Raw genomic sequence first — 26,822 nt, 5'->3', positions numbered from 1 at the left:
CAGGGTACAGTACAGCAACATAAATATGGGAGCCTGTCCATCAGGAGTCCCACAATAAACATGAAATATAAATACAGAAATAAATGTGAAGGATTCCCCCCATTTAAACCAGACACAGCGATGAAGAAAACTATTAAAATACTTACAGGATGTTCCACACTCTTGATAATACACTGGAAGACCACATAATGTGGTCATTTAACCAGAAAGAAAATTGTGAGAAAACCTTGACAAACCCTGAGTTATAGGAGAAACTTAAAAATAAAACTCAAGCTGTTACTGCATGAACACAATGCCAACCACATTCAGTGCGCTGGCACTGGGAGTATCAGTCCAACACTGTGCAGGGGGACACGTGGTGCTTCAAGAAATGGCATTTTCTAAAGGCAGCCCTGAGGAGTCCTTCTGGAAAAGGCACTAATACTGTAAACTTCCTGTGGCTTCAGCCTGCCTAAGAGCTGGGTGTCTCCAGAAGTCTTCAGGGAATAGAGCATCACAGGGTTTGATAGGAGGATTTTCACAGCACAGTGCTTTAACCAGAGCCCCCAGAGCATCTGGCTGGGGTGGTGAGACTGAGCATCACCATTCCCACTGCCAGGCAGGGTAGCTGAAGAACAGAAAGGGGCACTGACCTCCACAGGGCTCCACAGGCACTTGTCAACCCACTACGGGATGTGACTGCAACACGGCGGAGCTGGGCCCTGACCAACACACCCCTTTTTCTACACAGTACCTAGTTATTGGGGAGAGTTTGAAATATTCATATGTGGAGGACTGATTTGTCATCCCAGCTGGACTGGGAAAAACACATCCAGTGAAGAGGATCTGTTCCGCTGGCCACGCTTGACGTTTGTGATGGGCGCAATTAGCTCCGGTGGGTAATGAACACCCATTTTTCTTGGCTACCAGCCAGCAGCTGCTGGCTGCAAAATCCTGTTCTCAGATAAAGAAAATCCCCCATTATCAGCTAGGGAGGGCTTTAGGTCCATTGTAAGCATTCACCTGTGTGTAAGAGGGCAATGACAACAAATCACTGTGTGGGTCAAGGCATTTTCAAGTGTGGGGGCACCAGTTTGGAGACTCTTGTAACAGACAACACTCGTAATGTGCTTTTTTGGGGTATAAGAACCTCTTCTTTTAAAGCAGTTTCAAAGTACTGTGTCCTTCTGAAAACAAGCCAGATTTTTTTTAAGCAGCTTCAGTCTGAAAAGCTTAATGAGGCAATTTCCTTGCAGGCAGGCTTGGGGAAGGAAGGGTGGTGACATGCGGAACATGTGGCTCGAGCATTTGGAGTCAGCTTTGTCTGTTCCTAAACACCCTCATGTATGGTCATTTACACCATCACTGTACAAATTTCTGATGGGTAGTGTGATGATTCATTTCAGGTATGAAGAGGCTGAAATCTCCAGGTAACCCTATAGAGAAATGGGTCATTTCTGGTGTCTTCATTTTGTACATAAAATCTATAGAAGTGGCCTTGACTGGAATTGTCACATGGATTTTATTTCATATGGGAATCCACAGGCCACTGTGTATTATTTCTCTGGTCTACACATATTGAGCTTAAAACCACCGAATTCTTTAAAACGAAGAAACCTACAGTAAAAATGACCAGCACACTGCATTCAGCATGATACAATTTTCCAAAAAAGCATTGTTATTTGCATACTAAAGCTCCTTGGATGTTAAATCTCTCAGGTGAAAGGAAAAAAACCCTAATTTAGAGTATCTTATCAGCCCAGCTGTCACATCATGATTAGGCAAGTAAGTGGCTTTATTGTACAGATGATGGCATTGCTGGAACTTTCTGTCAATCCAATGTTAAGGGACACAATACAAAAAAACCCTACTAAAAACCCATCAGGACAAACAGCCTGGCCTTCCCATGACACAGTATTTTTAACCCCTCCAAGTTTCATGGGGATTTGCGGCATGTGTGCATATTTTTACTGGTGGATTTTCATTTTGCAAGTTCTAGACGTCTCTGACAACAGAGAATTAAGTTTTAAGAACATATCAAAGAAAAAAACTCATGAATTACATTATTTTCAACAAATCTTCCTTGAAAGAACACTATAATGCACTGCAGTATGACCCCAGATTTTGCAATACAAGGACGAGGCCATTCCTTCAGAATACTGCAGGGTTTGCCTTTGTTGTTTTTATAAAAAACTTTTTAAAGTGTGTGTCACATGGATTAACTTCCCCATTCTTCTATATGGTCTAGTAGTTTTAATGATTAAAATAGTTCTGGTACTTTCCATTCCATAGTTTTATTTATACTTCAGCATGTACAGAACTAAAAATGCAATTAACTTTGGGGTTTCTTTTTTTTTTATTCTGAAACTCTTTCATCCCTAGGTGATTTTACTAGCACATTTGAAAAGTATTTGAAGGAGAAGAAAAGCTCTCCTGTGTCTGGTGAGGGGCAGCCTCATGGCTGTGATGGAAATGGTGGCAGTGAAAATAACTGGAAGGAGGAATGAGCAGCTCTATGGCATGAGCTAGTTATTCAAGTCAATATTCATTAAAAATTTCAATTTCCATTCATGACAATCTTGAAAGAAAGCACAAGCCCTAGGGAAGATTCTGCAGAATATTACACATAATTCACTTTCTTGAACTTTTCAACACTTCTGTGGTACATGTATGTCCTATACTGGCCCCCAGTTTCCAGTTTTAAACTGGCATTTATGGTTCATTGGCAAGCTATGAGGGAAGGCTTCCCACTCAACCCAACTCAACTCAACTCAACCAACAGGCTCTTGCTTGGCACTGCCCAAAATCCCAAAGCTGGGAATACTGAAAAAGCCTTCTGGCATTTTTGTGTTGAAGGGAGGTTAGTTTTCCAAATACATATTAATTACTTCACAATTAAGTGTTAAGGCCCCCAATATCTTCTTCTCTCTTAAAACTAACTGCAAAAAGAAAATCAGAAAAGGATATTTTTAGGGGCAGGATCTGGTTCGATAAATGGAAAGGATGGTGGAGATACCCAAAATGACAGTACTGTTCATTGGTCATGTACGCATTGCTTGGATAATCTAAGAAAGCAGCAATCAGACATGCATTAAAGAGCTGGATTTACATAAATTCCAGTGTGGAACATGTCATCTGTACTCCTACACACAAAAGCTGGCTGGATTCCTCCACTGGTTCACATTTAAGCCCCAATTCAGACCTCTCCAAAGCACATGCTTCATTGTTGACATAAACAGGGATTCCTTCCCAAAGTGGGGCCTTTGTGTGCTGAGCACTGGCCTTTACTTCACTGACCTTATCCAAAGCAAGAGCCTGGAAAGCTGATGTGAGAATATCTTATCCATTTACTGTATTTCCAGTGATCTCACATCTAATGGATGCAGTTGAAAAACAGAACTATTTTCCCTCCTGAATGTATGTTTTTGCTACTGTAACAAAGAGATCAATTACAGGTAAGTGTCTATGTTTCTTTTTCCAACTGGAAGTAAAGAAAATAGTATTTTCCTGTTCCAAAGGACACCTCAAGCGGACTAACAAGGACATCTCATTCAAAAAACAAAACAAACCAAAAAAAAACCACAAAAACCTAATTCATGCCAGAGCTTCTCCACTTATTGTTGCCACATTATTGCAATAATGCAATAAATAAGGTGGCTAACATTAAGAATCTGAAATATAGGGCATATTTCTCTGCAATTTTTTGGTCTTTTCAGCAGTTTCAACAGCATCCTTTCTAGATTCAGTTCCACTGTTTGCTTCACCACTCAGTTTGCTGGTTTCCTGTTGCTGCTGTGGGTATTTCTCATTGCAAACATGAGAGAACCATGTTTTCAGAACTGGGAAAAGAGAGAGTAAAGACAACATTGGGCTTTACCAGCAGGGTGATGCAGGGGCAGATGCCATGACACTCCTTGCTCAGTGTGACTTGGGGTTCCTGGCAATCTCTACCAGGTAATACTTTGAAGACATGAAAAGGTGGAAAGGTGTGGGATTTATGCTGTTGTAACAAACACTCTGAGTGTTTAGTGAAAAAGGGGATTTTCAAAAAGCTGGGAGGACCTGCCTGCATTACAGAGAGCTGCAGGAGCCGAGCAAGGATTGATTCCCTGCCGGAGTGGCTGATCCATGGGAGCTGTTCCTCGGGGGCCTGGCTCCCCTCGGCCGCGGCTGCCAAGGGACCCGACGGAACTCTGCCATGAGCCCGCGGTGTCACTGCATCACCCCATTGTTGCTACACACGCACAGCACTCACTGGGGAACAAAAAGCTGAATGAAACGGAGCAGCTGCCAACTCAGGCAAAGACAACTTAGGAAACTATCTCATTCTTCCTTTCTCTGGGAGGCTATTTCGCCTGTTGTTTCCTTGCATACAAAATGCGGTCTGCAACAAATAAGGCAGGATAAGATACAGCGAGTCCTGTTTCTTGCTTCCAAAACCACAGGCCCTAGACACTACAAAAGAGAGGATAAATGGTGTATGTGCTCTAGGGACAACGTTCAAATGAGATCCATTCAAGATAGATTTCCATGATTTTTTTACTGCAGCTCTGAATTCTGGAGCATGGTGGTTCTTCACTTCCGTTTCTGTGCAGAAATCTGCAGATCTTTATGAGGGGATGTCTCTGATCTTGGGAATAAAAAAAAAATCCCGGCACTGACATATGCGGCACGTGTAAGTGGAGATATTTTAAATACCATTTATTATGGATCCAGTCTTCAAACCAGCCCCACTCCACATTTTTAAGGGCTCACGGCCAGCTGCTTTGACAAGCCTTTAAAAAATGCTTGGTTCCTTGCTTTTTTTCTACTTCAGGCCCTTAAATATGCTTTAGATTTTCCAAACCACTCAATATACACCAGTTACCATCTGGGAACAGACTTTTAGAGATGACTTCTGCCCACATACAGGCATTGGCTCTGCCTGAAAACCTCTCCCTGGCTGCTGATGCTGGAGAGTCCAACTCCGTGTGTCATCCAGATGCAACCTGGATGGCTGCTCTTCCAGGAGGTGAGGGAATAGATTTACCCAAGAAAGGTCTCAAGCAAAGCACAATACTGATTGCAAGGTCTTGAAATGCGCCCTACCCATTCAGCTATCCTTCCTCACATCCCGTAATTGTGCACAGCAGGGATGCTCGTATCCTCCTCCAAAGCATCTGGCTCCACCAGGGACAGGATACTGCTCACACTGGAGTGCTGGTCTCGGATGCTATGGGAATTCCTGACTTCCTGAGTTGTTTATTTTTCCTTTGCAATGACCCACCAAGAGATGCACAGGGAGCGCTGAGGCTTCCTGCTAGTAAGTCTGTTAACTCTTTGCTCACCAGCCTCTCCTCTGCAAGCAACCACAAAGGAAATGCTCCCAGCTCCTGGCAGGACAACAGACTGGAACATGCAATCCCCATCCTTCAGAGCTGTGTGAAGCTAGAGTCAGAAGCACAGAACAGTTTGGGTTCAAAGAGACCTCAAAGCTGATCTTGTTCCAGCCCCCTGCCATGGGCAGGGGCACCTTGCTCTAGACCAGGTTGCTCAGAGTCTCATCCAACCTGGCTTTGAACACTTCCAAGGATGCATAGGACACAGTTTCTCTGGGAAACCTGTGCCAGGGCCTCAACACCCTCTCTAATTCTTATTCTAATTTTATAATTCTAATTCTAATTTTAATTCTAATTCCTTCCTAATATCCTATCTAAACCTACTCCCTTTCTGTAGGGAATCCATTCCCCCTTGTCCTGTTAGTGCAGTTCCTGATGAGAAGTCCCTCTCCAGCTTTCCTGTAGCCCATTCAGATGCTGGAAGGTGCTCTGAGGTCTCCACACAACTTTCTCTTTTCCAAGCTGAACAGCTCAAACTCTCCCATCCTGTCTCCACAGGGGAGCTGCTCCAGTTCCTTTTATCAATTCTGTGGCCTTCTCTGAACTTGCTCCAACAGTTCCATATGTTGGGGGCACCAGGACTGCATGCAATATTTCAGGTGGAGCCTCACAAGAAGAGAGAAGAGGGGAGAAACCTCTCCCTCAGTTGTGTGGGATTAGCTTTTAGTGGCTCTGAGGGACAGTAGCTATCAGAGAAGGCAGCTCAGATGCACCACCCAGAGCTACTTTCACTACCCTTCAGGCTGCTGAGCTTCTCCAAGAGCAGCTCCCTGCTCTTTATTCCGGTCGGTGGAAGGAGTAATGAAACCAGGGTTTGCCTGGCCCTGATGTCACACTTTCTCCAGCCTGTGATTCAACCCTCACCAAAGAGCCCAGGGCAGCTATTTACCAGAAATAACTGTTATACCTAAAATAACAGTCCAGGATGCCTTAAGCCCCATCTCAAGTCTAGAGCACTGCTCTGGATTCATGCAAGGATATCCAACACCAATGTGTTTTTGAAAGAAACACTCGTGCTGGCTGTCTGCTTACCCAACAGCTCTAAATTACATGCTGCTTATTAATAACCTATTTTTAGTATAATTCTTAATGAAACATCCATTAAAAACATTCATTTTAGTTGTACATGCCAAACTCCAGACTCAGTTACCTAATGTAAAGCTAAAATAACACCACTGATTTCAGCCTCCTGGTTAATGTTGCTATTTCCCAGCAAATAAACTGCACCCTTAAATTATCACTATAAAACAGTGAAAGTTCAGAAAAGCTCACTGCACTTAAGTTGCATCAGGGTTTCATTACCATTCTTCCTTTTCATCTGCTTGCAGCTTTGAAGCTGAGATTTTTCATGCTTCACCTCAGACAGTGACATTTTTTGAAAAGCCAGTGGGAAAGTCCTATCATCTGTTTCCATGCTAAGCAATCACACGCTCCAATACAAAAATGAAGCAGAAGCCCTGGCACCCTCTGGCTGGGAAGGACTCTTCCCCAGCTGCCTGATGGTTCCTGTGGGCTACCATGAGACACAGGGGGCCAGAAGGTTTTCCTCTGCAGAACTGTTCATTTCTGTGACTTCCCCACTTTCCTCCCGCATGATGGTCCTAAAGACCAGGAATTCTCATTTCTCCTTCTTCCCCAAGCCCCCACTGGAAAACAAAATCATTCACACAGTGACAATGAATTAATTGTGCCATTGCAGGAACAGCTCTCAGGCACCAGAAATTCGGAAGTGAGGGAACTGAAGCTCTTCATTCAACTTTAATTAAGTCCCAGTGTAAAATGTATTACAATAGTCTTTACTCTTTATTGACACAGCCTTGGGCCAACTCTTACACAATCCAGACAGTAGGTTTTTTCCAACAATACATTTTACACATGAGGCTGGTATTACTACCTATTGCTAAGCCTGCCCCATGCTTCTCTGACACCCCATTTTCAGTTGCTTTTCTCTCTCTCAAGCTTTATCATGTGGGAGGAAATTTTCCAGTCCTGGCCCCTTTTGTATTTTTTCAATGCAAAACTCACAGAGAAAATACCTAGCAAAATATTTCTCCCAAATTGAAACAGCAGGCTAATGAAAAATACACTATTTTGCCCAAACTCAAATATTTTGGCAACCTTAGGTTAGGCTGAGGCTTCAAAGCTTGCAGGGAATTAAGAGTGCCTCTGCCTCACAAAGGAAAACACCTTCAAAAAAATAACAGCTCCTCTAATTTCTGCAAAAGCTTATACTTTTTAGCAATTAAATAATCCAGAAGCTCATTTTGTCACGAGTTTGTTCTGATTTGGGGGATGCGTGAGACCCTTCTCTTTAGTTTGTGCTGCTTGGGCTGAGACCAGGAGCAAAGAGAAGGAAGCTGGTCTCTACCCAATGCTGACAGACTTGAAGAGAAGATGGGAACAGTAAAATGTTACGAGTTCTTTGTTATTTGGGGGGAGTATTAATTTTTTCTTCTGAAGGAACTTAGGCACACTCAGATCTGGGAAGATTTTCACCAGGATGGCAAAAAGCACACTTTTGACAAAAAAATCCAGCTAAATGTAAAAGAAAAGGTGTGAAGGCATTTTCATTGCAAAATTAAAATCCCATCTTCTAACCACTTAAGAACTACTAACATTTTTTGTAGGTCTTTTCTTTCAGACTTAAACAATCGGGATAGAAAAGCACAGTAGATAAAATCTTTCCAAATTGCAAGATGCAGCAAAAGGGCCTTATAGGGCTTACACACAACTCCCTCAGGCACAGGTGTCCCTCCTCTCAGAGGGACAAAGGGGATCAGAGGGATGGAGCAGCTCTGCTGGGAGGAAAGGCTGAGGGGATTGGGATTGTTCAGCCTGGAGAAGAGAAGGCTTTGGGGTGACCTCACTGTGGCCTTGCAGTGCCTGAAGGGAGCCCACAGGAAAGATGGAGAGAGACTCTTGACAAGGGCCTGGAGTGACAGGACAAGGGGGAATGGTTTCACACTGACAGAGAGAAAGTTTAGATTGGATATGAGGAAGAAATTATTTCCTGTGAGGGTGGTGAGGCCCTGGCACAGGGTGCCCAGAGCAGCTGTGGCTGCCCCTGGATCCCTGGCAGTGTCCAAGGCCAGGCTGGATGGGGCTCTGAGCAACCTGGGGTAGTGGGAGGTGTCTCTGCCCATAGCAGGGAGGTTGGAATGAGAGAATGAGATGATCTTTAAGGTCCCTTCCAACCCAGGCCATTCTGTGATTCTATGGTTTAGACTTCAAACACTCTGAATTTGCAATATTCTGTTTTCTATGCAAATCCAATTCAAACTAAATTAACTGGGAAACCCCAGAATTGCATTTGAAAATTAGGATCAATATGATTGTAAGAAAAAAAAAGAAATATCAAAATTCTCCCCTTTTAAGTAACCTGGACTAATGACTCCTTTTTAACCAAATCACAAACCCAAATCTTCATTTAACAGTGCTATAACAGATGTAATAATGTCACATATTTACTCTGTGAATTAAAAACAATAAATTAGCACATGTTAAGGACAGCTTGAATTGTGCCTGTCTCAGCTCCTCCTTTGAAATTAGCTTATTATTCACTTCTTCCAAGCCAAGAATTTTTAGGTGATACCTGAAGAAGGGCCAGAAGAGCCGTTTCAAGGTTGCAGGCACAGGACCAACAGCAGCACAACACCTCCTGGTTTGCTTTATGCCCCAGGGAATGCTGCCTGCTCACCCCATCACCCAGGGCTCCTGAGGAGGCTCAGCCTGCTGGACCATCAGCCTGGGCAGGCAAAGCCTGAATAAAAACTGAATTCCAGGAAATCAATGAGCTTTGGAGACTCTTAACTCCCTGCAGAAGCAACCCCCTCCTTTGCTCCACTCAGTCTTCAGGATCAGGCCCAGTTCTCCAGTACACCCTGGGAAGTGAAAGAAGAAGAGGAATGTGGAACACTCACCACATCTGTGTTTGTGATCTTGGCCAGGAGGTCCGTGAGGCTGTCCCCATCATCGAGCTGAAGGCCACAGATGGCTGCTCCCACACTTCCAGTTGCTATCATTGATGGTGGGTACATGGCAAAGTTAAAATCTGCAAGAACAGATCTGGGAATTAGTCCAAGCCCAGACCAGAAAAGCTGCAAAACATCAGAGGCAAGCAACATAAAAAAACCACACCCAAGAATAAAACCCGGGGAAGTAGAAGAAAGGGAAAAGTGCCACTCTTTTTGGTCCCATGGAGCTCATTAGTCACACTGCTCATCACAAGCAGTCAAAGGAGGGGGAACAGACCTGCAAATTAAAATGGAAATGCGGTTCAGTCTTTTATTCTCACTGATGCATAAAGTAAACCTGGACAATTTTTAATAGTCTTTCCTTAGTTTTAAAGAAAAGGAAAGAGAAGAAGGAGGCTTTCTGTAATTTATGTCAGAAATTTGGGTCTTGGTCACATTAGATCTCTCTGTATAACTAGAAAACTAACTGGAATAAGGTATCACAAAGGACCAAAATGAGATTTTTAGTCACGTCAATTTTTAAAGAGTTAATTAATTCCAGCATTTAAAGACCTGTCCGAGAAAGAGATTTTAATTAACGGTTCATCTTTACTACCTTAGCAATTAGGAAGTGAGAACACTTACAGCCCATAGCTATGAAATCAAAGAACAAAGATTGCATTTGTCATTACTACTATTTTTTAATAAACAAGCTGAAAATACACTTCAGAACTTCCTCTCACACATCTGTTAAATCAGAAGAGAAATTAAAATAAAATCCTGTGATCTTTATAAGACAATTTTATGGTTTATGATACTGCCACAGACATTGGTTTATCAGCACTAGTTTATCTTGCTAAATACCAGCTCTCCCACATCTTGATATATTCCTAAAATAAAACTTGATTTGCAAGTTCTTTGGTTTAACAATAACTCATTGACAAACCTTTCTCTACCAATTTTCAGTATTAGCAAACCTTTCTCTACCAGTTTTCAGCTGTGGGAACTGGAGCAGAAGGGAGAGTAAACCAACGTAATACATAAAAAGAAATAAATTACAAGGAATACTTTCCATCAATAGAAACAGATTACAGAAAACTGTCCTGCTGCAGATCCCAAATCCCCTCTGTTCACAAATTCTGTAACCCTGCTGATGTCTGTGTAACCACTGAGGTTTTAGACACATGGAGAGCTGTTCTCAGCCTCCCAAACTCAGAGCTGGCACATACTTCAATAGCTGTGGAGACAGCATGTTCTTCTCCAGGCTGGAATACATCCCTGGGATTGAAGCAGTCCAGTAAGAATGGCACTTGGGACATAACATTCCCCCAGATGGACCAGAACGGGGTGTTAGAAGTGGGGAGACAAAAGGAGGAGTTGAAACCCTGACATGGATTTCTCTGTCTCACAAAGCCACCAGGAGGTTCCCACCTGCAAGCCCAACACTGTATGCTGCTTCCTACCAGACATCACACTCTGACAGACACTTTTGAAGAGCAAATTCCCACTGGCTGAAGTAAGGAATACGGAATGCCATTATTATAAAAATAATAATTTATGCAGTATTGTAATAGTAAGAACCCACTGTACATAGAAAAGCTGACTCTTGGAAATTAAATTATAGTGCCCCACACTAACAAGTGAGACAACAGGAGAACCTTGACTCCCAAATTCTCAGTGCAGGACACAGCCCTGAGTATGCTGATCTCAGCACATGGCAAAGGAATGGGGATTACACTTCCAAGATTGCACTTTCTGCCAGTCACCAGTAGTGTCCCCCAGGGCTCAGGGTTGGGGCCAGTTCTCTTTGATAAATGACCTGGATGAGGGGATCGAGTGCACCCTCAGTCAGTTCTCAGGTGACACCAAGTTGGGCAGGACTGTTGATTTCCTTAAGGACAGGAAAGCTCTGCAGAGGGATCTGGACAGGCTGGATTGATGAGTCCAGGCCAGAGAGATGAGGTTCAACAAGGCCCAGTGCCAGGTACTGCCTCTGGGTCACAACCCCCAGCAGCTCCAGGCTGGGAAGAGTGGCTGGGAAGAGCCCAGCAGGGAAGGAAGGGCCTGGGCCTGCTGGCCCACAGTGCATGCCCAGGTGGGCGAGAAGGCCAATGGCTGCTGGGCTGGGCCAGCAATGGTGTGGCCAGCAGGAGCAGGCCAGTGACTGTCCCCCTGCTGTGGGCACTGGGGAGGCCTCACCCCAAGGGCTGTGTCCAGTTCTGGGCCTGGCACTGCAAGATGGACACTGAGGGGCCGGAGCGTGTCCAGAGGGGGAAACGGAGCTGGGCAAGGGGCTGGAGCACAAGTCTGATGAGGAGCAGCTGAGGGAGCTGGGGGTGTTTAACCTGGAGGAAAAGGAGGCTCAGGGGAGCTCTACTGCTCTCCACACCTCCCTGACAGGAGGGTGCAGCCAGCTGGGGGTCAGGCTCTGCTCCCAGGAAACAAGGGACAGGACAAGATGAAGCAGCCTAAAGCTGTGCCAGGAGAGGTTTAGATTGGTTATTAGGAAAAATCTCTTCAGGGTGATCAGGCATTGGACCAGCTGCCCAAGGAAGCGGCGGAGTCACCATCCCTGCAAATGTTCAAAAAACATGCAGATGTGGCACTTGGAGTCATGGTTTAGTCGTGAACATGGCAGTGCTGGGTTAGGGTTGGAGTCCATGGTCTTAGAGGTCTTTTCCAAGCTTAATAGTTCTATGATCAAAACTATGGATTTATACAAACACACGTAAGGAATAACCACACCCCTACGTTGGGAAGCAACTTCCATATTTGATCTTGGACACGCCAAACAGTCTCTCACTTATGCATAGGAACTACAGAGCAGTTGATTTTCCTTAATTTTCCCCTCCTTGTCCAGGGTTTCAGGCAGGATGTAGTAAAAAGATGGTGCAGGGAGGTGCCATGTCCAGGCAGAATGGGCTGAGCAAAGGACACAGCTCCACCTGCCCTCTGAAATTCCTTGCCTCGCATCATGACCTCCACGTTATCCGAACGCCGGTGTTCTCGTGGCTGATTTTAGATCCACTCTCAGAAACTGTCTTCCTAGGAAGCTGAATAAAGAGGCACAGTGTCCCTGCCAACTAGCACTGCTGTAGGTCTGCTTCCACGTGGGGTCACATGCGAACATTTCTATGCCCAATAACCTTGTTAGCTCCCTTAATGTCATTCATAATGCAAATGAGACAGCGAGCGAATGGCCAGAGGCCCAGAGTGACTAAAGCTCAGCATCCAGAAAGTCTTACATTGCCTCTAGCTCTAAACTAACTTCCCTCCATAACAAGCACCATAAACTTGGCTATCAAAGCTACACATGCCCAGTCTTTGTTGTACAACAGGCAGCGATTTGTATCACTGGCTTCTATTTTTAGCATATTAATTAACTACTGCAACTGGTGAGGCAAGTGTCTCCAACTGGAGAGTGTGGCACCATTGTCTGAAGTCATCACCTCATCTCGAGCTATTGAAAATCATGGCAGTGACCCTCCTGCTGATATGAATTTAACCTGACATGCCCACAAAGGAATGGGGGGTGGTGCACCAATTTTGTGCACATGGTTCTCCACATCACCCTGGACCCTATTAGTGTGGAAAGAGCTCATTGAAAGAAAAGAAGCCACATTGTGCTGGGCCACCTAGAGGGTTGAATAGAAAAGGCTGAGGAAAAGAGCAGGCAGCGCAATAAAGGCCATAATTAACATATTTCCATATTCAAGCAAAGCAATAACTACGTGAAATGTTTGTCAAGGTGCAATGAAAGCATAAATATTAAGTACCGTATCTGAGGGGATGCAGAACCGCCCCCCCAGTCTCTTAGATTCCATTGAGAAATTCAAAACAAGCTTTTTACATGTTATTTTCAATTATAAACCTCTATCTCTGCTTCTACCATGACAAGACAAGCCTCGCCATCCTCACTCGGTTTTCACCCAGGTAAAACTGTCCTCCCTCCAAATTAGGTCAAAAATTTGCCCTGAGATTAAAAAAAAAAAAAAAAAAAAAAAAAAAAAAAAAAAGTGGGCGCACAGAGAGAGAACCTAAAAATGTGAGCTGAAACATATGCATTTACTGCAAATTCTTGTAGAAGATGATGAAACCTGAACTACAGGGGAAATTTTATAAAAAGCACTTCTTACTGGGCACATGGAATTTTATAAATAGCACTTCTCCCTGGCCATCTGAAGCAAGGCTATGGGCTAAATCCTTCTGTGTGCAAACTTGACTAACACACACCCAGAGCCTGCATCTAAAGCATGGCTCTGACTATAACTCTGTTGTGATTTATAGGTTTATAGTTGGGCTCGATGATCTCAGAGGTCTTTTCCAACCTAATTGATTCTGTGATTATGCCATTCCACGGGAAAAGTACAAAGGAGTCTCATTATAAGTTAGAGAAGCAGTGCCACAGCGCGTGTCCATGAGAATCTGAGCACATGAACACTTCAGGGGAAGACACTGGGTTGTTAGAAATCAAAACTTGTTTTACTTTCTATTCCCAGGCAATATACACAACAAACCATCCCATCCCCATTTTAATATCACCTATTTCCCAAACGACCTCAAAAACAAGTGACCAGCCCTGCACAACCCCACTGACTTCAGCGCTGGAATTAAAAAAAGGCAATGCAAGAAAGAGCACCCTTTGAAACACAGCCACCTGTGGACCAGCCAGCCAGAGTCATCAAGCAAATTCAGGGTACCCTGAAGCTGCCCCCCACTTTCAGCCTGGAGATGACACAGCCAGGGAACGAGGAGGTTTTTCTGCCAGTGGAGCACACGTAATCCACGCTGAGGTTCCAGGGCTGTGAGCACCGCGGCTGAGCTGTTTTGCTGGCTCTCTCCCAATCCAGTGGTCTTCACTGCCTTCAAGCCAGGAAAATGCAAGGCTGACAGTCAGTCCAAAGCAGAAGGGAACTGGAGGAAGGAACCCAGAGAGGTCCTGCAAGGGGAAGCCTTAACTTGCAGCCAACAAATAAAACCGTCGGAAGGAGAAGAGCACTGACAAATACGCAGGCTGAACATGCTCAGTGTGTCAAAGTCAGGTGGGGGAACTCTACCTACTTAAAACGACCCATTTTACTGATCTGGCTGCTGGTTGGGCTTTTTTTCAGCAGGCAGTTTTCATCTCTGTATTTTGATAGATATTTATTTACAGAGTTGGAGACTGCTGTCATAAGGAAGGTAATTCTTCCCATGGTGGGGGAAAAAAAGGGAGAAAAAAAGATATGTTACCTTCATCAGAAAAGCAGGTATTGATACATTAAAATTGTGTAGATAATGGTCACAGCCAGCCTCAGACTTCACCCAGCCAATGCCTGTACTATGAAGACAAGCATGGATCTATATTTAACCATCTAAGTTTAAAAGAAAAGTCTAAGATAAACAATGGAAGTAGTGAATTTAATTCTTGTCTGCTTTGATCCAAATGCAATTCCAGGGTTAGTGTGGTACTATTTTTTTCCTAATACATTTGGTTGTATCTGCAGTGACCATTTCTTTTCTCTTCCTCTTACATTTCTCCAAGACACTGCAAATTTTCCTTACGTTAACTATTTTTACTTTTAAAGGCAAAACCAGATGACTTCAGCCCTTCAAAGCAAACATAAAACTTTCAAGTAAACCAGGATGCAGAAATGCTTCCATCCTTTGAGTAGGTGGGAGGGCAGACATCTAATTCTGTTCCTCTCATAAAGCAAACAGCATTTGGCCTTTATACAAATGGGTCTGAAATATCCTAAATGTTAATGCTTCATCACAACCATCCAAGAGAGGTAAAGACAGGGAAATACACTGAACAACCTATGCAAAGTAGAGGAGCACTCAAAACAATATGCTCATTAGTTGATGGTAAATACTATTTCTGAACAACTGCTTGCACTGGTTTTTATTTGCACTTATTTTACACCTTCCTAACCAAGGATGAGGATGATGTTAGTGCTTGAACCACCAAAACATCAGACCTGCAGCTGGTAGAAAGGAGGGCAGCTCCTCTGGAAGCTGCAGGGTGATGCCAGCTTGTATCAGCACATGCTCTCTTTATTTCTTTCCACCTCCTCTTGCCATGCTTGACTGGTCATGAAATATTCCCGAGGCCCTGACTACTTGCTGATGGCACTTCCTTGGTTCTTGTGGCTCCATTGGCTGGAAAGTTCAGTATACTGATATGAGCTGGAACAAGCAAGAGCTTCTTCTTTTCTCTAGCAATAAATTAGCGCAAATTATTCTTTCTTCTGCTACGCAGGAATATCCTGCAAGCACTGCCACTTTGCAACATGTATTTTTATTTCTTAAGACATTTACATAATGAAGCCTCCACAGGCTTCATTCTTCCCCTCTGCAAAGAACAGGTCCCAAATAGAACTTGTATCACACTTTCCAGGCTCCAGTAACTTACACTGGATGAAAAGGGGATGCAGAGTAGAATTGCCCAGCAGGAATGCTGAGGAGCAAACAGGCCTCATTCTGTGTGGTCACCCCGTAGACCTCTACCAGGCTTGCAGACCTCATCTAGCAGTCTTCACTCAGACAACACTCCCATTGACTTCCACAGAACTTCTGTCTGAAGAAGGATGCAGGATTTGGCCCAGAAGTTAAAAAAAGCCTTCTCAGCTTTCAAGTGTAGATGATTAATGTCCCAGAAACAGGGGGCAGAGGTTTGGCACACTATATGAAACGGACTTAAAGCTGACATTTTGCCGCTCTTTCTCAGCCTCTGTGCTGACACAAGCCTGAGGCCTGAGATGCTGGATCCACCATGGGCACATCCCACCTGCCAAAGGACTCAGCTGAGGCATAGAAATGACCTTGCAAAGGACTGAGTCCAGGGTTTTACACAAGCTGCCTTCTATCTCTACAAGTCTGCAAAGGCTTCTTCTTCCAAGTTTGGGTTGCCACTCAAGTAAAATCCTGAGAAGCTCCTCACAGAGATGAGTGTCTCCATTACAGCTCCTCTTTCTGAAAGCCTGTCATGCACTGGCCACCCTCCCTCAAAAACCATTCCCTTACAGGCTCTCACAAAAAAAAGGGGGATCCTGTACCAAAACTGTGGCATGTACAGGCTTTGAGAGGAGTATGCAACACAAGGAAGCAGTTGTGCATCTGAGACTCTGAACAGGATGCAAGAGAAGAAATGATGAGCACACCCAAGTGTAAGGAAATAATGCCCAGTTCTCTTTCCAGCAGCAGCGTGGCAGGCTCTGCACACACCTCTGTAACCACTGCCCTCTCCCACTCCTTCCAGCAGTGATTCCCTGGCTTGGAGCTCAGCACAGGCGACTGGCCAACCCCTGAGAGAACATTTCCAAGCTGTGCAGCACTGTGCAAAGAGACAGAGGAACAAAGGATGCAGAGCAGTGAAGAGATGGAGGTGTGGGCAGGGTGGAAAAGCAACACAACCCCAGCGAGCAAAACAAGGATGATCTCCATTGGGCTCACAGCTGAACAGGAACATCCCATGCTGAAAAATCCCAGAATCATTAGGGCTGGAAGGGACCTCTGGAGATCACCCAGTCCACACCCCTGCCAAGGCAGGGTCCCGTGGAGCAGGTGACACAGGAGCGCGTCCAGGTGGGTTTGGAATCTCCCCAGAGAGGGAGGCTCCAGGCCCGCCCTGGGCAGCTGCCACCCTCAATGTACAGAAATTCTTCCTCACGCTGAGGTGGAACTTGGGTTTCAGTTTATGGGCACTGCTCCTTATCCTGTCGCTGAAAAAGAGCCTGGCAGCATCCTCTGACAACCTCTTTGAGATATTTATACACATTAATGCGATCCCCTCTCAGCCTTCTCTTCTCCAGACTAACCAAGCCCAGCTGCCTCCATCTCCCCTCATAAGAGAGAAGCCATAAGCACCACTTAGAGGCCCCAAATGCATTCTCTTGGTGCCTTGAAAATCCAGAAGCATTCTGAAGGAAATTTTGCTTGTACAGGGAGCCACCAGTGGGATGAGAAAACAATGACATGGTGACAGATCAGGCCATGCCAGTGCATAGTATCCATCTATGCACTCTTACTGCACAGTGAACAAGGCAGCTGGAGGAAAATGCCACTTCCATGCCCTCCTAATGGAGGAAGAGACTCCTGAAACCTTTGTGAGTGCAGAGCAATGAAAGAGAAAACTTTATTCAGGAGGACACACAAGCTTCTGTCCTGCTCAGCAGCTGTATGCTCTGATGGGACCAAGGGCAAAGAGGGAAACATTCCAGTTCCAGTCATGCTCATGTGAATCATTAATCACTGCAAGGACTGAGGAGAGGCCGTGGGTTTATATCCACGCAGCTTGGTTCAGGAACTGGGCTCAAAATAAAGGCAGAGAAACAGAGAGAGTGCCAAAGTGACCAAACATTACTGAAAGGAATATGCAGAAGAACGGAATATCACCTCCTTTTGAGGAACATTCAGATGGAAAGGAGAACAGTGATGAGTATCACTGTGATCCTACACATCCAGTAACTGTTCATGGCTGCTTCCCTCTTCATTTGCTGACACTAAGTGCTGCAGGACTGAGATCAAAACCAGCTCTGTACAGGCAGGGAACACCTGGAAACTTCTGGTAAAATGTTTTTGCTGGGGAATTAAATGGAGCAGTTGCTGAAGAAGATCTAAGGCTGGGGGAGAAAAGTTCAAAATATGCCAGATTTTGTATGATACTTTAAAGTAAAGCAGAGAAAGCTGTGCTGAGATGAATGAGGAAATAGAAAGAGATTCACTGCTGTGCTCCAGACCAGAGCTATTAGCCAGGCAGCCAGGTCAGCTTCGGCAACAGTAAAGAGTCAAACCCAGCCTAAAAACACACATGGGGAGCAAGGGAAGGGGGAGCCACATGTCAGAGGAGGTCCTATTGCTGAAAGAAGGCAAATGGGGAAATGAAACACCAGGCTTAGCCCGGGCTGACAGAGAGCAGCAGCTCTGAGGGAAAAAAAGAAAGAAGAAACAGAGTGGCTGATGAGAGCTCTGCAACAAACAGGACAAGGAAAGGAAATGACAACTGAATCTGGAAAGGAAGTCTGATGAGAAGGGGCTTTTCTTCAAGGAGTGGCAGCGAAAGGGAAATGCTGTAGTAAGAACAACATTTCCACAATGGAAATTGAGGTAGTAGTTCACAGGTAATGTGGGAATGTGGTATCGAGTGCTTGGGTAAGACCTCTGCTTTTAAAATGAGAAAGTGTTGTGGGTCCTCCTCAAAACTACAGTGGTCTGTGGACAATGGCATGAGAAGAAAAGGACATCTCCAGCCAGCACTACAGTGCCCTCACTTTTGGGAAGCCCTGTACTCAAAAATTATGTCTTTCAAGGGAAGAAACTTTTTATTTGTTGTCTCTTTAAACTCTACACAAAGGACCTCATTTCATGCATTGGAGACATACAACATGAGAGGCAGATCACATGGGGGACACACACGAGGGAACTGCATGACTGGGCTGAAGGCTGGAGAGGGGGCACTGCTCTGGATCTCAGTAAAAGGACTTCTAGAGCATGGAGCTAACCATCAAAGAATTCATGGAGTGGAAAGAAGCCATGGACTTTGGAGACTCTTTCAGGGACCACAGTCTTGCAACGGTTTGGTTATATGGAAAACTTTAAGGGCAAAGGATTAATGGACCAGAATTTGAGATGTTAAATCATAATGAAATTCTAGGGCTCTCAAGAAAATGATGTGCTGGATAAAAAAGCACATAAACCAAAACACTATTGGAGGAAGTGAAAGCAACAAAAGAGTGGGAAGATTGTCTGGTTTGGAAGGCAACACGAAGCTGTATTGGAGTTTGATAGCTGAGGGTGTGAAGATCCAGGGAAATGTCCATGGGAAAGACCATCTTTTTCATATCACACAAGGCAGAACAGTGAATGCATCCTAAGTAAGGGGAGAAGGCAAAGAAATCACCAAGAGTGATCCTGCAGAATTTGAGCAATATTTCTGTTGAGTCCTGTGGTCTTTGGTCTGAAAAGGATCATGCAGCAGTGGGAAAAGAAAGGAAGGTCTGAGCATCATGGCAACCAAAAAGTCCATTACCCTAACACAGACCATATACAAATCTCTAAAACAGATCAACTGAGGAAGGAAGAATTGGCCAACATTGTAAAAGCAGTCACTACACCTTATATACAAAAAGCAACCATTCAAACCCAAAAGTTGCACCCCGTCTTCCCTTTCCCTCTGCAAACACGCAGGCAGAACAGTTCCTATCGCAAAGGACTAGGTACATCAAACTGGTGAATTCAAACACTGAGCCATCCACTACTTGATAATGACTCTGGAAAACACTGCATGCTGTTTATCTAGTTCAGGTCCAGCTTCTAAAAAGTAGTCTTACCATTAACCCTTCGGAAGAAAATTCAGAGTACACTAATTCTGTAAAAGTAACTGAGGGAAGGAAAACCCAAACAACAAAGTAACACACAAACAAAACCCGGTGTGTTGCAGACAGGTCAAAATTAAAAAGCCTCTCTTCCACAGAGGCAATTATTCTCACAGAAATATTCAGAAACTGTCCTCAGCTGCGTGGCAAAAAGGGAGTGCAATGGTTCCCTACAAAACGTGGTTGTTTCACTGCTTTCTTGGGGTAAAGCTAGGAAAGAATCCAAAATTTTTTTTAAATGTAATTACCTTTTAAATTGTCATTCCTTTTGCTTCAGGGATGTGGCAGTACCACATAAATGCTAAAATACACAATTTTGCCTTTTATCTGGACAGAGTCCAGTTAATGAAAAGTTTATGAACACATTCGGTGCAATGCATTAGCTCAAGACATTTTGGGCTAATGTGCCATAACAGCTTCTGTATTTGGATCTGTCCTTACAAAGGATCTGTGGCCCTCTAAATGAAACAGTGAATGGGCAAAATAAAACCCAGGATGCTCTAATCCAGCCTTACAAGACTTCACTGCAAAAGCACCACACATGTCAGCTGCACTATGGGTCACTACTACAAGAATTCTGCCAATGCACAGTTTTGGGGCCTGATTCACAACACCCTTTGCAAACAATCCCATGGGATTTAGCTCCTCTTCCCACATCATGTAAGGATGGAGGGGATGAAGGACCACCAGGAACAAATCTGCCCTTCCAACCACATTATGAGCAGCAGCAGCAGCAGCAGCCAGAGCAGCTGAGCCTACCTGTGGCACAAAGGGCGATGAAGGTTTGTGCATGCTTCCGGATCAAAAGCAACTTGTCTTGAGGGAGAGGCACCTTCCTTAGGATGTGTTCAATGAAATCGTGTGGGGTGACGGCTGCAAGGTTCCACTTCAACTTCCCCAGCACCACCAGCTCCCATTCCTGCAAAGGTGGACAGGGAGAGCACAAGAGAAGAAAAGCCATAAGCAAGCCTGCGAAAAACTTCTGCTTATTTCTTATTATAACTTTATCACTGCTAAATTTGTTTTGCTCAAACCCTTTTTTCCATATGCCTCTACTGCTTTGAAGTTGTTGACTTTATATTCTTTTTTTTTTTTGAACACCAGAAATGTCAGGCTCTACTGAAAATAATGAGACCTGGCAGCTCCTGCCAAGGCTTTTTTTTTTTTTTGGTTTTTTTTTTTTTTTTGGTTTTTTTGTTTTTTGGTTTTTGTTTTTTTATCCAGTGCTGAATGCCCACCCAGAAAGTTTAGACTGCAATTAGATATTGCCAAGGTCACTGTGGTCCTTTCCTAGTAACTTCTTTTAAATGGCTATAGTCCTTACTTTATAGCCATTTAAAGCCCTAGGGACAGCCATGCACAAAAATAACCTAGATATACATTCCTTTTCTCAAAACTGGGGAAGTTGGCTTGATGGCATTGCCTCCCAAAACTGTACTCCAAAGGTCCTGCAGATAAATCTGATGGTGCTTAAACTACTCGAAGAGAGGCTCTGCAGAAAGGAAACACACACAACACAGCCAAGAAGTAGCCTGTGTAAATTATCTGCCAGTAAATCATGTAGGAGCCATTCCCAGATTCCTTGCACGCCCAAAACTCCCACTGCAATCAAAGGAAAGCTTGGGCGTGTACGTAACTACCGGCCATTCCCTGAAATGGGATTCCATGTGCAAACAGCACCCAGATCCAGCCATGGGGTGCATGACCTGCATGTTTAAATGTTTCAACATTTAAACCGAGTTCTGAACACCTCACAGTGCCCCACAGAGTGAGCAAAGCTCAGGCCTCCAGCTCACATTTGTCTCATCCGTCAACTATTAGCTATTAACTAAATTCCATGCACTGATTCCCGAGTCCTGATGATGCCTGATGGAGCCCAGCGTGGTGGGGAGCCCCAGCTGAGCTGACAGAGCTGGCAAGTCAGGAAAAAAAAAAAGTCCTTTAATTTTGCAGCCGCGGAGACGTCAACCAGCGTTGCTGAGAAACCATAAACATGGACCCCACAATGCCATTTCTGCAGTCCTTTCCCTGAATAGATGCCCACTTTAACAGCAAGTTACTTTCCTACGGACATTCCTGCTCGATTATGACAGAGCCCTCCATGCTCTGAGAAATTTCACATATATGCAAAAGGCCGCAGAAACCAGACGGGATTTTTGAATTTCTCAAGAAAACCTGTAAAATGTTGGAACATAATGATGATTGTGTGAACTCAAGGCCTGCTCTTCCCAGCATTACTGATGTGACAGGTTTTGAGAGAGAACAGTCAACCCAGAGGACCAAATACAAGGAAGCACTTTTAAACACATGCTTAAATCCACGTGGCACAAGAAGGTAGGGAAATTGCTTTGATATTCGCATGTGGGGACCACAGTACTTCCCCTGCCCATCTGTGCCACCAAGGGGACAGACACCTCGTGGCCCTGACAGCCAGGCAGGGTTTGAGGGCAAGGCTCTTTAACTCTGTGGAAGCACGAGCTATCAACCCCAGCCCCTCCCTAGGGGGAATTCCCAGTGATTCATAGGAAAAATTCTTCAACAACTCAGATGGCTACGGTCATTTCTCTGACCTAGCATCCATGTCACCAAGGGGCCCTGGTGCCCATCCAGTGCTCCACATCATGATGTATACGTCACTTATTTCCTTCAGTAATTATCAATTTGCTTCTGCCTCCACTGTGTCTGAACTGAGAGAAGCAGCAGATGTGAGGTGATTTAACTGAGCCTCATCACACAGGATGGGTCAGGCTGGAAGGGACCACAGTGGGGCACCTGGTCCCACCTCCCTGCTCCAGCAGGGCCATCCCAGAGCACAGGACACAGGATTGTGTCCAGACAATTCTGGAATATCCCCAGTGAGGGAGACTCCACACCCTCTCGGGACAATCTGTTCAGGGCTCGGTCACTGCCCAGGGAAGAAGTTCTTCCTCGTGTTCAGGTGGAACTCCCTGGGCATCAGGGGGTGCCGCTGCCTCTTGGGCACGGCCGAGCATCCCGGGCCCCCTTCGAGCATCCCGGGGCCCCCGGCCCCGGCCCCGCACGGCCGCGTGTCTGCCGCCAGGTGGCGCCGCCGCGCCGCCCTCCCGCGCACGTGCGCCCGGCGAGGTCCCCCGTGGGGACACGGCAGGGACACGGCCGGGACACGGCGGGGACACGGCCGGGACACGGAGGGGACGGACCCAGCCCCGGCACCGCCAGCCCCAGAACCCCCGGTAGCGGCCGCGGCGCCGCACGGCACTGCCAGGCGGCTTCGGAGGACAGGGATGTCCCCGCAGGTGTCCCCCGCCCTCAGCGTTGGCCCCCGAGAGTTTCTGGCCGTTCAGACAGGCGGGAAAAGCGTGGGTTTTTCTAAAAGGCAGGGGCTGGGTGGCGAAGTGCTGAGTGCTGTGCCAGAGGGAGAAAGGTGCTGTGCCGGAGAGGAGGGAGGAATGGGGCTGCTTACCAGCAGCTCTTGGGGTTTGATGGAATTGTCCGTGTATATGCACAGCTTCTCGGCTGTGAGGGGGATTGTCTCTTTCAGCTTGGAGGCCAGGAACATGCACACCGCCCCCAGCAGCTGCAGATGGCACTTCCGAGTGGGCACCACAGCTAAGAATCTGTCCAAGTAATTCATGGCCAGAGGGAAAACTTCTTCTTCGCACTTCTGCTCTTCGCAGACCTGCAAGTGAGGAGCGTGGGGAGGGAACGATGGGGCAGTCCGGGGGGAAACGGGGGTGGGAAGCGAGAAAGAGACAAGAAGGAAAAAATAAATAAATGAGTGAACCCACCAAACAGACCCCACTACTTCCCTTGCTTTTGCTCCTATTTTTGTTTCCCGGGGAGCTAAATTTTGGGGGAGGGGGAGATCCGTGGAGAGGCTGGGAAGGCTGTCAATCGGCTTTCACATTCCTTTAGTTCATTCAGTAAGAAATGAATTCAAGACACTGTGTGGGAGAGCCGAAAAGCCCCATCCAGCAGCAAGAGAGCAGCCTCAGACTTTTTTTTTTTTTCCTTTGCGACCCAATTTTTCTTTTTTATTTCGTCATATTTTCAAAAAATCGATAAAAAATATCAAAACTTCCCCGGCAGTCCCGGTTTTGGGGCTGGTGGCATCCCGGTACGATCCCCTATCGTTTCCGACAATTGTAAAAATTCCCCCGCCGGGTGTCCCCCAGCCCTGCGCCCCCAATCCCGCGTTGTGGGGGAAGGACGGGAGACATAGCGAGGGCGAGGTGGGGTGGAGAGAGCCCGAGCCGCCTGGATCCTTTTAGCAGGCAACGAGGAGCAAAATTCTTTTAAAAATTTACAAAAAATCGGAGCCGCGGAGAAAAAGCACAATTCGCACATGAAAACCAAGCGGGGAGTCTGGGCTTTCCAGTCCACGGAGTTTAACTCCGGAAAGGTCCCCCCCAAAGGAGATCCGAAGGGGCAAAGGATGGCTGGTGGGGCCAGCGCAAGGCAGGCGAGTCTGCGGGGCTGCGGGCCCGCTGCCGCTGCGCCTGAAGCCTCGGGGCGAACGGGGGGTTCAGCGCCGGCCCCACGGACCCGACACACCGGGGGTCCCGTTCCGCGGGGCCGGGGGACACCCCCGAGCCCACCGGGAAGCAGCGGGGGCAGCCGCGCTCGGCGCCTGCGAGCAGAGTCCGCATGCAGCGCAACATGGCGAGAAGAAGGCACGTCCTCCCCACTGCATACGTGGGCACGGAACCCTCGCCGGGCAGAACGCGTGGCACACGGGGCACCCCCCGACCCTCGCCCTGCCCCGCGTGCTGCTCCTTTTTCCCGGGAATGCCTCAATCACAAGCGCTCCCGGAGGCGGATTTTCTTTGCTTTTAATTGCAAATGACTTTTCCAACTCTCCCCCCCACCACCACCACGCCGCGCTTCCTCCCCTCCTGCACCCCGCTGCCGGAGCCCCCCGGAAGGGGCGACTTCCCCCGCGGGCTGTCGGTGTCCCCCGCGCCCCTTTCCGCACCGGCTGGGCTCCGGAGGGGGACAAGGAGGAGAGGGGATCGACAAGAAGAAGGCACCCGGTGATCAGAAGAGCGAGGGGGCTGCAGGGGGAGAGGGGCCGGGGTGCTGCCCGCGGCCGCTCTGCCTCCCCCCCTCCGAGGGGCCGGGGTGTACGAACCTCCAGCATCCAAGTGGCCACCATCCTCCTCATGAAGGGCTGGATGTCCTTCTGGACGCACTTGAAGTAGGAGCATTGGGGCAGATACCTTTCCTCTATGGTTAGTAAGTTGTGCAAAACGCGGTCATCGTAGAGCAAGTTCGGGTCAGGCAGAGCTCTCCTCATGGGATCCACCTCGCAGCACAGCAGCTCCATGTTTCCAAAGAGATCTCCCTCTTTCTCTGATGGGAAAGGTTTTTTCCTTTTTTTTTCTTTTTTTTTTTTTTTTTTTTTTTTGGAGGGGGGGAAGGGGGTGGGGATAGGAGAGGGGTAAAGGAGGAGGGGTAGGTGGGTGGGAGGAAGACGGCAGGGCTTTCCAGCTCGCTCCTGCCTCCCTTGAAACTTGTCTCTCCCTCTCTTGATTTCTAGCCTAAAGTTGAAGCGAAGTGACGCAACTCGCCAGGGCAGGCAGTTCTCTCTCGTTATTATGGAGAACAGCAGCTGGTCAGACGTAACATCAAACGCTTTTTTTTTTTTTTTTTTCCCTCTCTATAAGCTAACAAGGAACCAGGAGGCCCTCGTATAGGGACACACAGACACAAATGACAGCTTCTCTTTTGCTTCCTTCCAGCAACCAAATTAAACCCGTTCCACAATTGCCTTCTGAGGGAGCCCGTCCCGATCAATTTCCCTCTCCTTATTGCAAGGAACTGTGGGCGCCCCTCGGTACCCACCCAGACGATGGGGGCGAAGTATGAAATGCCCTGGCATAGCAGGGTGCCAGATCCATGTCTCGCTCTCCCTGCTCCGGCACCTCCTTAAGCCTCCAGCCGGAGGGGGACAGAGCTCCCCGCTAACAGCACACCCCCAAAAAGCCCTTGAGGGGTGGGGGTTCCGCGGCGTCTTCGGGGTGAAATCTGACAACCACCACGCTACTTCCTCCGGCACACATTCGTGGTTCGAGCAGGCGAACCGTCTTAGAGTTGCATGGCCACACTGATATAACTTTCTAGGAAACACAGCGGAGGGAGGGAGGGAGGAGGGAGGGAGGGAGGAGGGAGAAAGGTTGGCTGGGGAGGAGGGGGGAGGTGAGAGGAGTTATGTCCCACACAGGGTGACTTCCACCCGGCTCGCACTTCGCCGGTAGTCGCTCCCCGCCTGCAAAATGTGACAACTCTGCGAAGTCTCTGCCGCTGCGGCAGAGCGGAGGCTCCCGAAGGGGAAGGCGCTACCGGGGCGGGCGCGGAGCGGCCGCAGCCCCGCGGGGAGCGGGGTCCCGGCAGCGGCCGCCCCTCAGCCCCCCGGCGGCGGCCGGCGCGGAGGGTGGGCCGGGGGCGGCGGGCACGGAAATACCGCCTTAAAAGTGCGAGCGGGGACTTTGGGGCGCCGCTTCCCCTCCCGCTATTTGCATAGCCAATAGCTCTGGGGCTCTCGCCGCTGCGCGCTGATTGTTACCGGGCAGATTATATTTTAAGGGCGCATGATGCCCGGGCATCGAGAGCAATCCGGGAGGGATGGGGCGAGAAGGAGCCCTCTCACCTGAGCGCACCGCCGGAGCCGGCAGCCGCACGGGCTCTGCCGGCACCGGGGGCAAGGCGGGCGAGCGGCCGTCGTTGCCCGCGAGTGGGCACCGGCGCCCCCTCCCACGCCAGCGCTCGCCCTTCTGCATCAGAGCGGATGGGAGGGGTGGGAACAGCTGTGCCGACTCTCGCCGGAGTCCAGCGGCAAGGCTGCCCCGGCAAAAGCTGGTGGGACACGGCCCCGCAGCGAACCCGCCCGTCGGAGCAAAGGGTTACTGGGGCTGCAAAAGCCCGCGGGAGTGTCGCCCGCCCCCATCCCCCTGTAGCGGGGGCAGCCGAGAGCAGCATCTCCCCACAGACTCATCCCCGCGCACCCCTCGTCCCGTCCGCGGAGCGCGCAGCCCCCGGGCGCAGAGATTGTCTCTCCCTCCCGAAACGTGGGGAGCTGCCGGGCATCGTGTGTGGCCCCGGCGGCCGAGCCGCGGGGTACCGGGACCCGAGCAGAGCCGTGCCAGGCAAGGCTCGCGTTTGAGCGGCGGCGAGGAGGG

At 47.5% G+C, this 26,822-nt stretch overlaps 1 protein-coding gene across 1 annotated transcript in view; it reads right to left on the bottom strand.

Annotated features, from left to right (window-relative positions):
• CCND2 (cyclin D2) overlaps positions 1 to 25,652 on the bottom strand; it is a 30,384-nt gene extending 4,732 nt beyond the window's left edge. Inside the window, exons 1-4 of the mRNA XM_071422513.1 lie at positions 24,776 to 25,652; positions 23,108 to 23,323; positions 20,425 to 20,584; positions 9,278 to 9,408 (exon numbers count right to left, since the gene is read on the bottom strand). Of these exons, the coding sequence (XP_071278614.1) occupies positions 9,278 to 9,408; positions 20,425 to 20,584; positions 23,108 to 23,323; positions 24,776 to 24,970 (702 nt within the window). The 5' untranslated portion in view covers positions 24,971 to 25,652. The remainder of the gene's footprint in view (positions 1 to 9,277; positions 9,409 to 20,424; positions 20,585 to 23,107; positions 23,324 to 24,775) is intronic.
• Positions 25,653 to 26,822: the final 1,170 nt, after the last annotated feature.

This window comes from Agelaius tricolor, unplaced genomic scaffold, assembly GCF_023055355.1.
Source record: "Agelaius tricolor isolate 1412-34295 unplaced genomic scaffold, bAgeTri1.0.p SCAF_3, whole genome shotgun sequence".
Taxonomy (NCBI): domain Eukaryota; kingdom Metazoa; phylum Chordata; class Aves; order Passeriformes; family Icteridae; genus Agelaius; species Agelaius tricolor.
The sequence above is the reverse complement of the archived record's forward strand: the minus strand, read 5'-3'. Positions and strand labels throughout refer to the sequence as shown.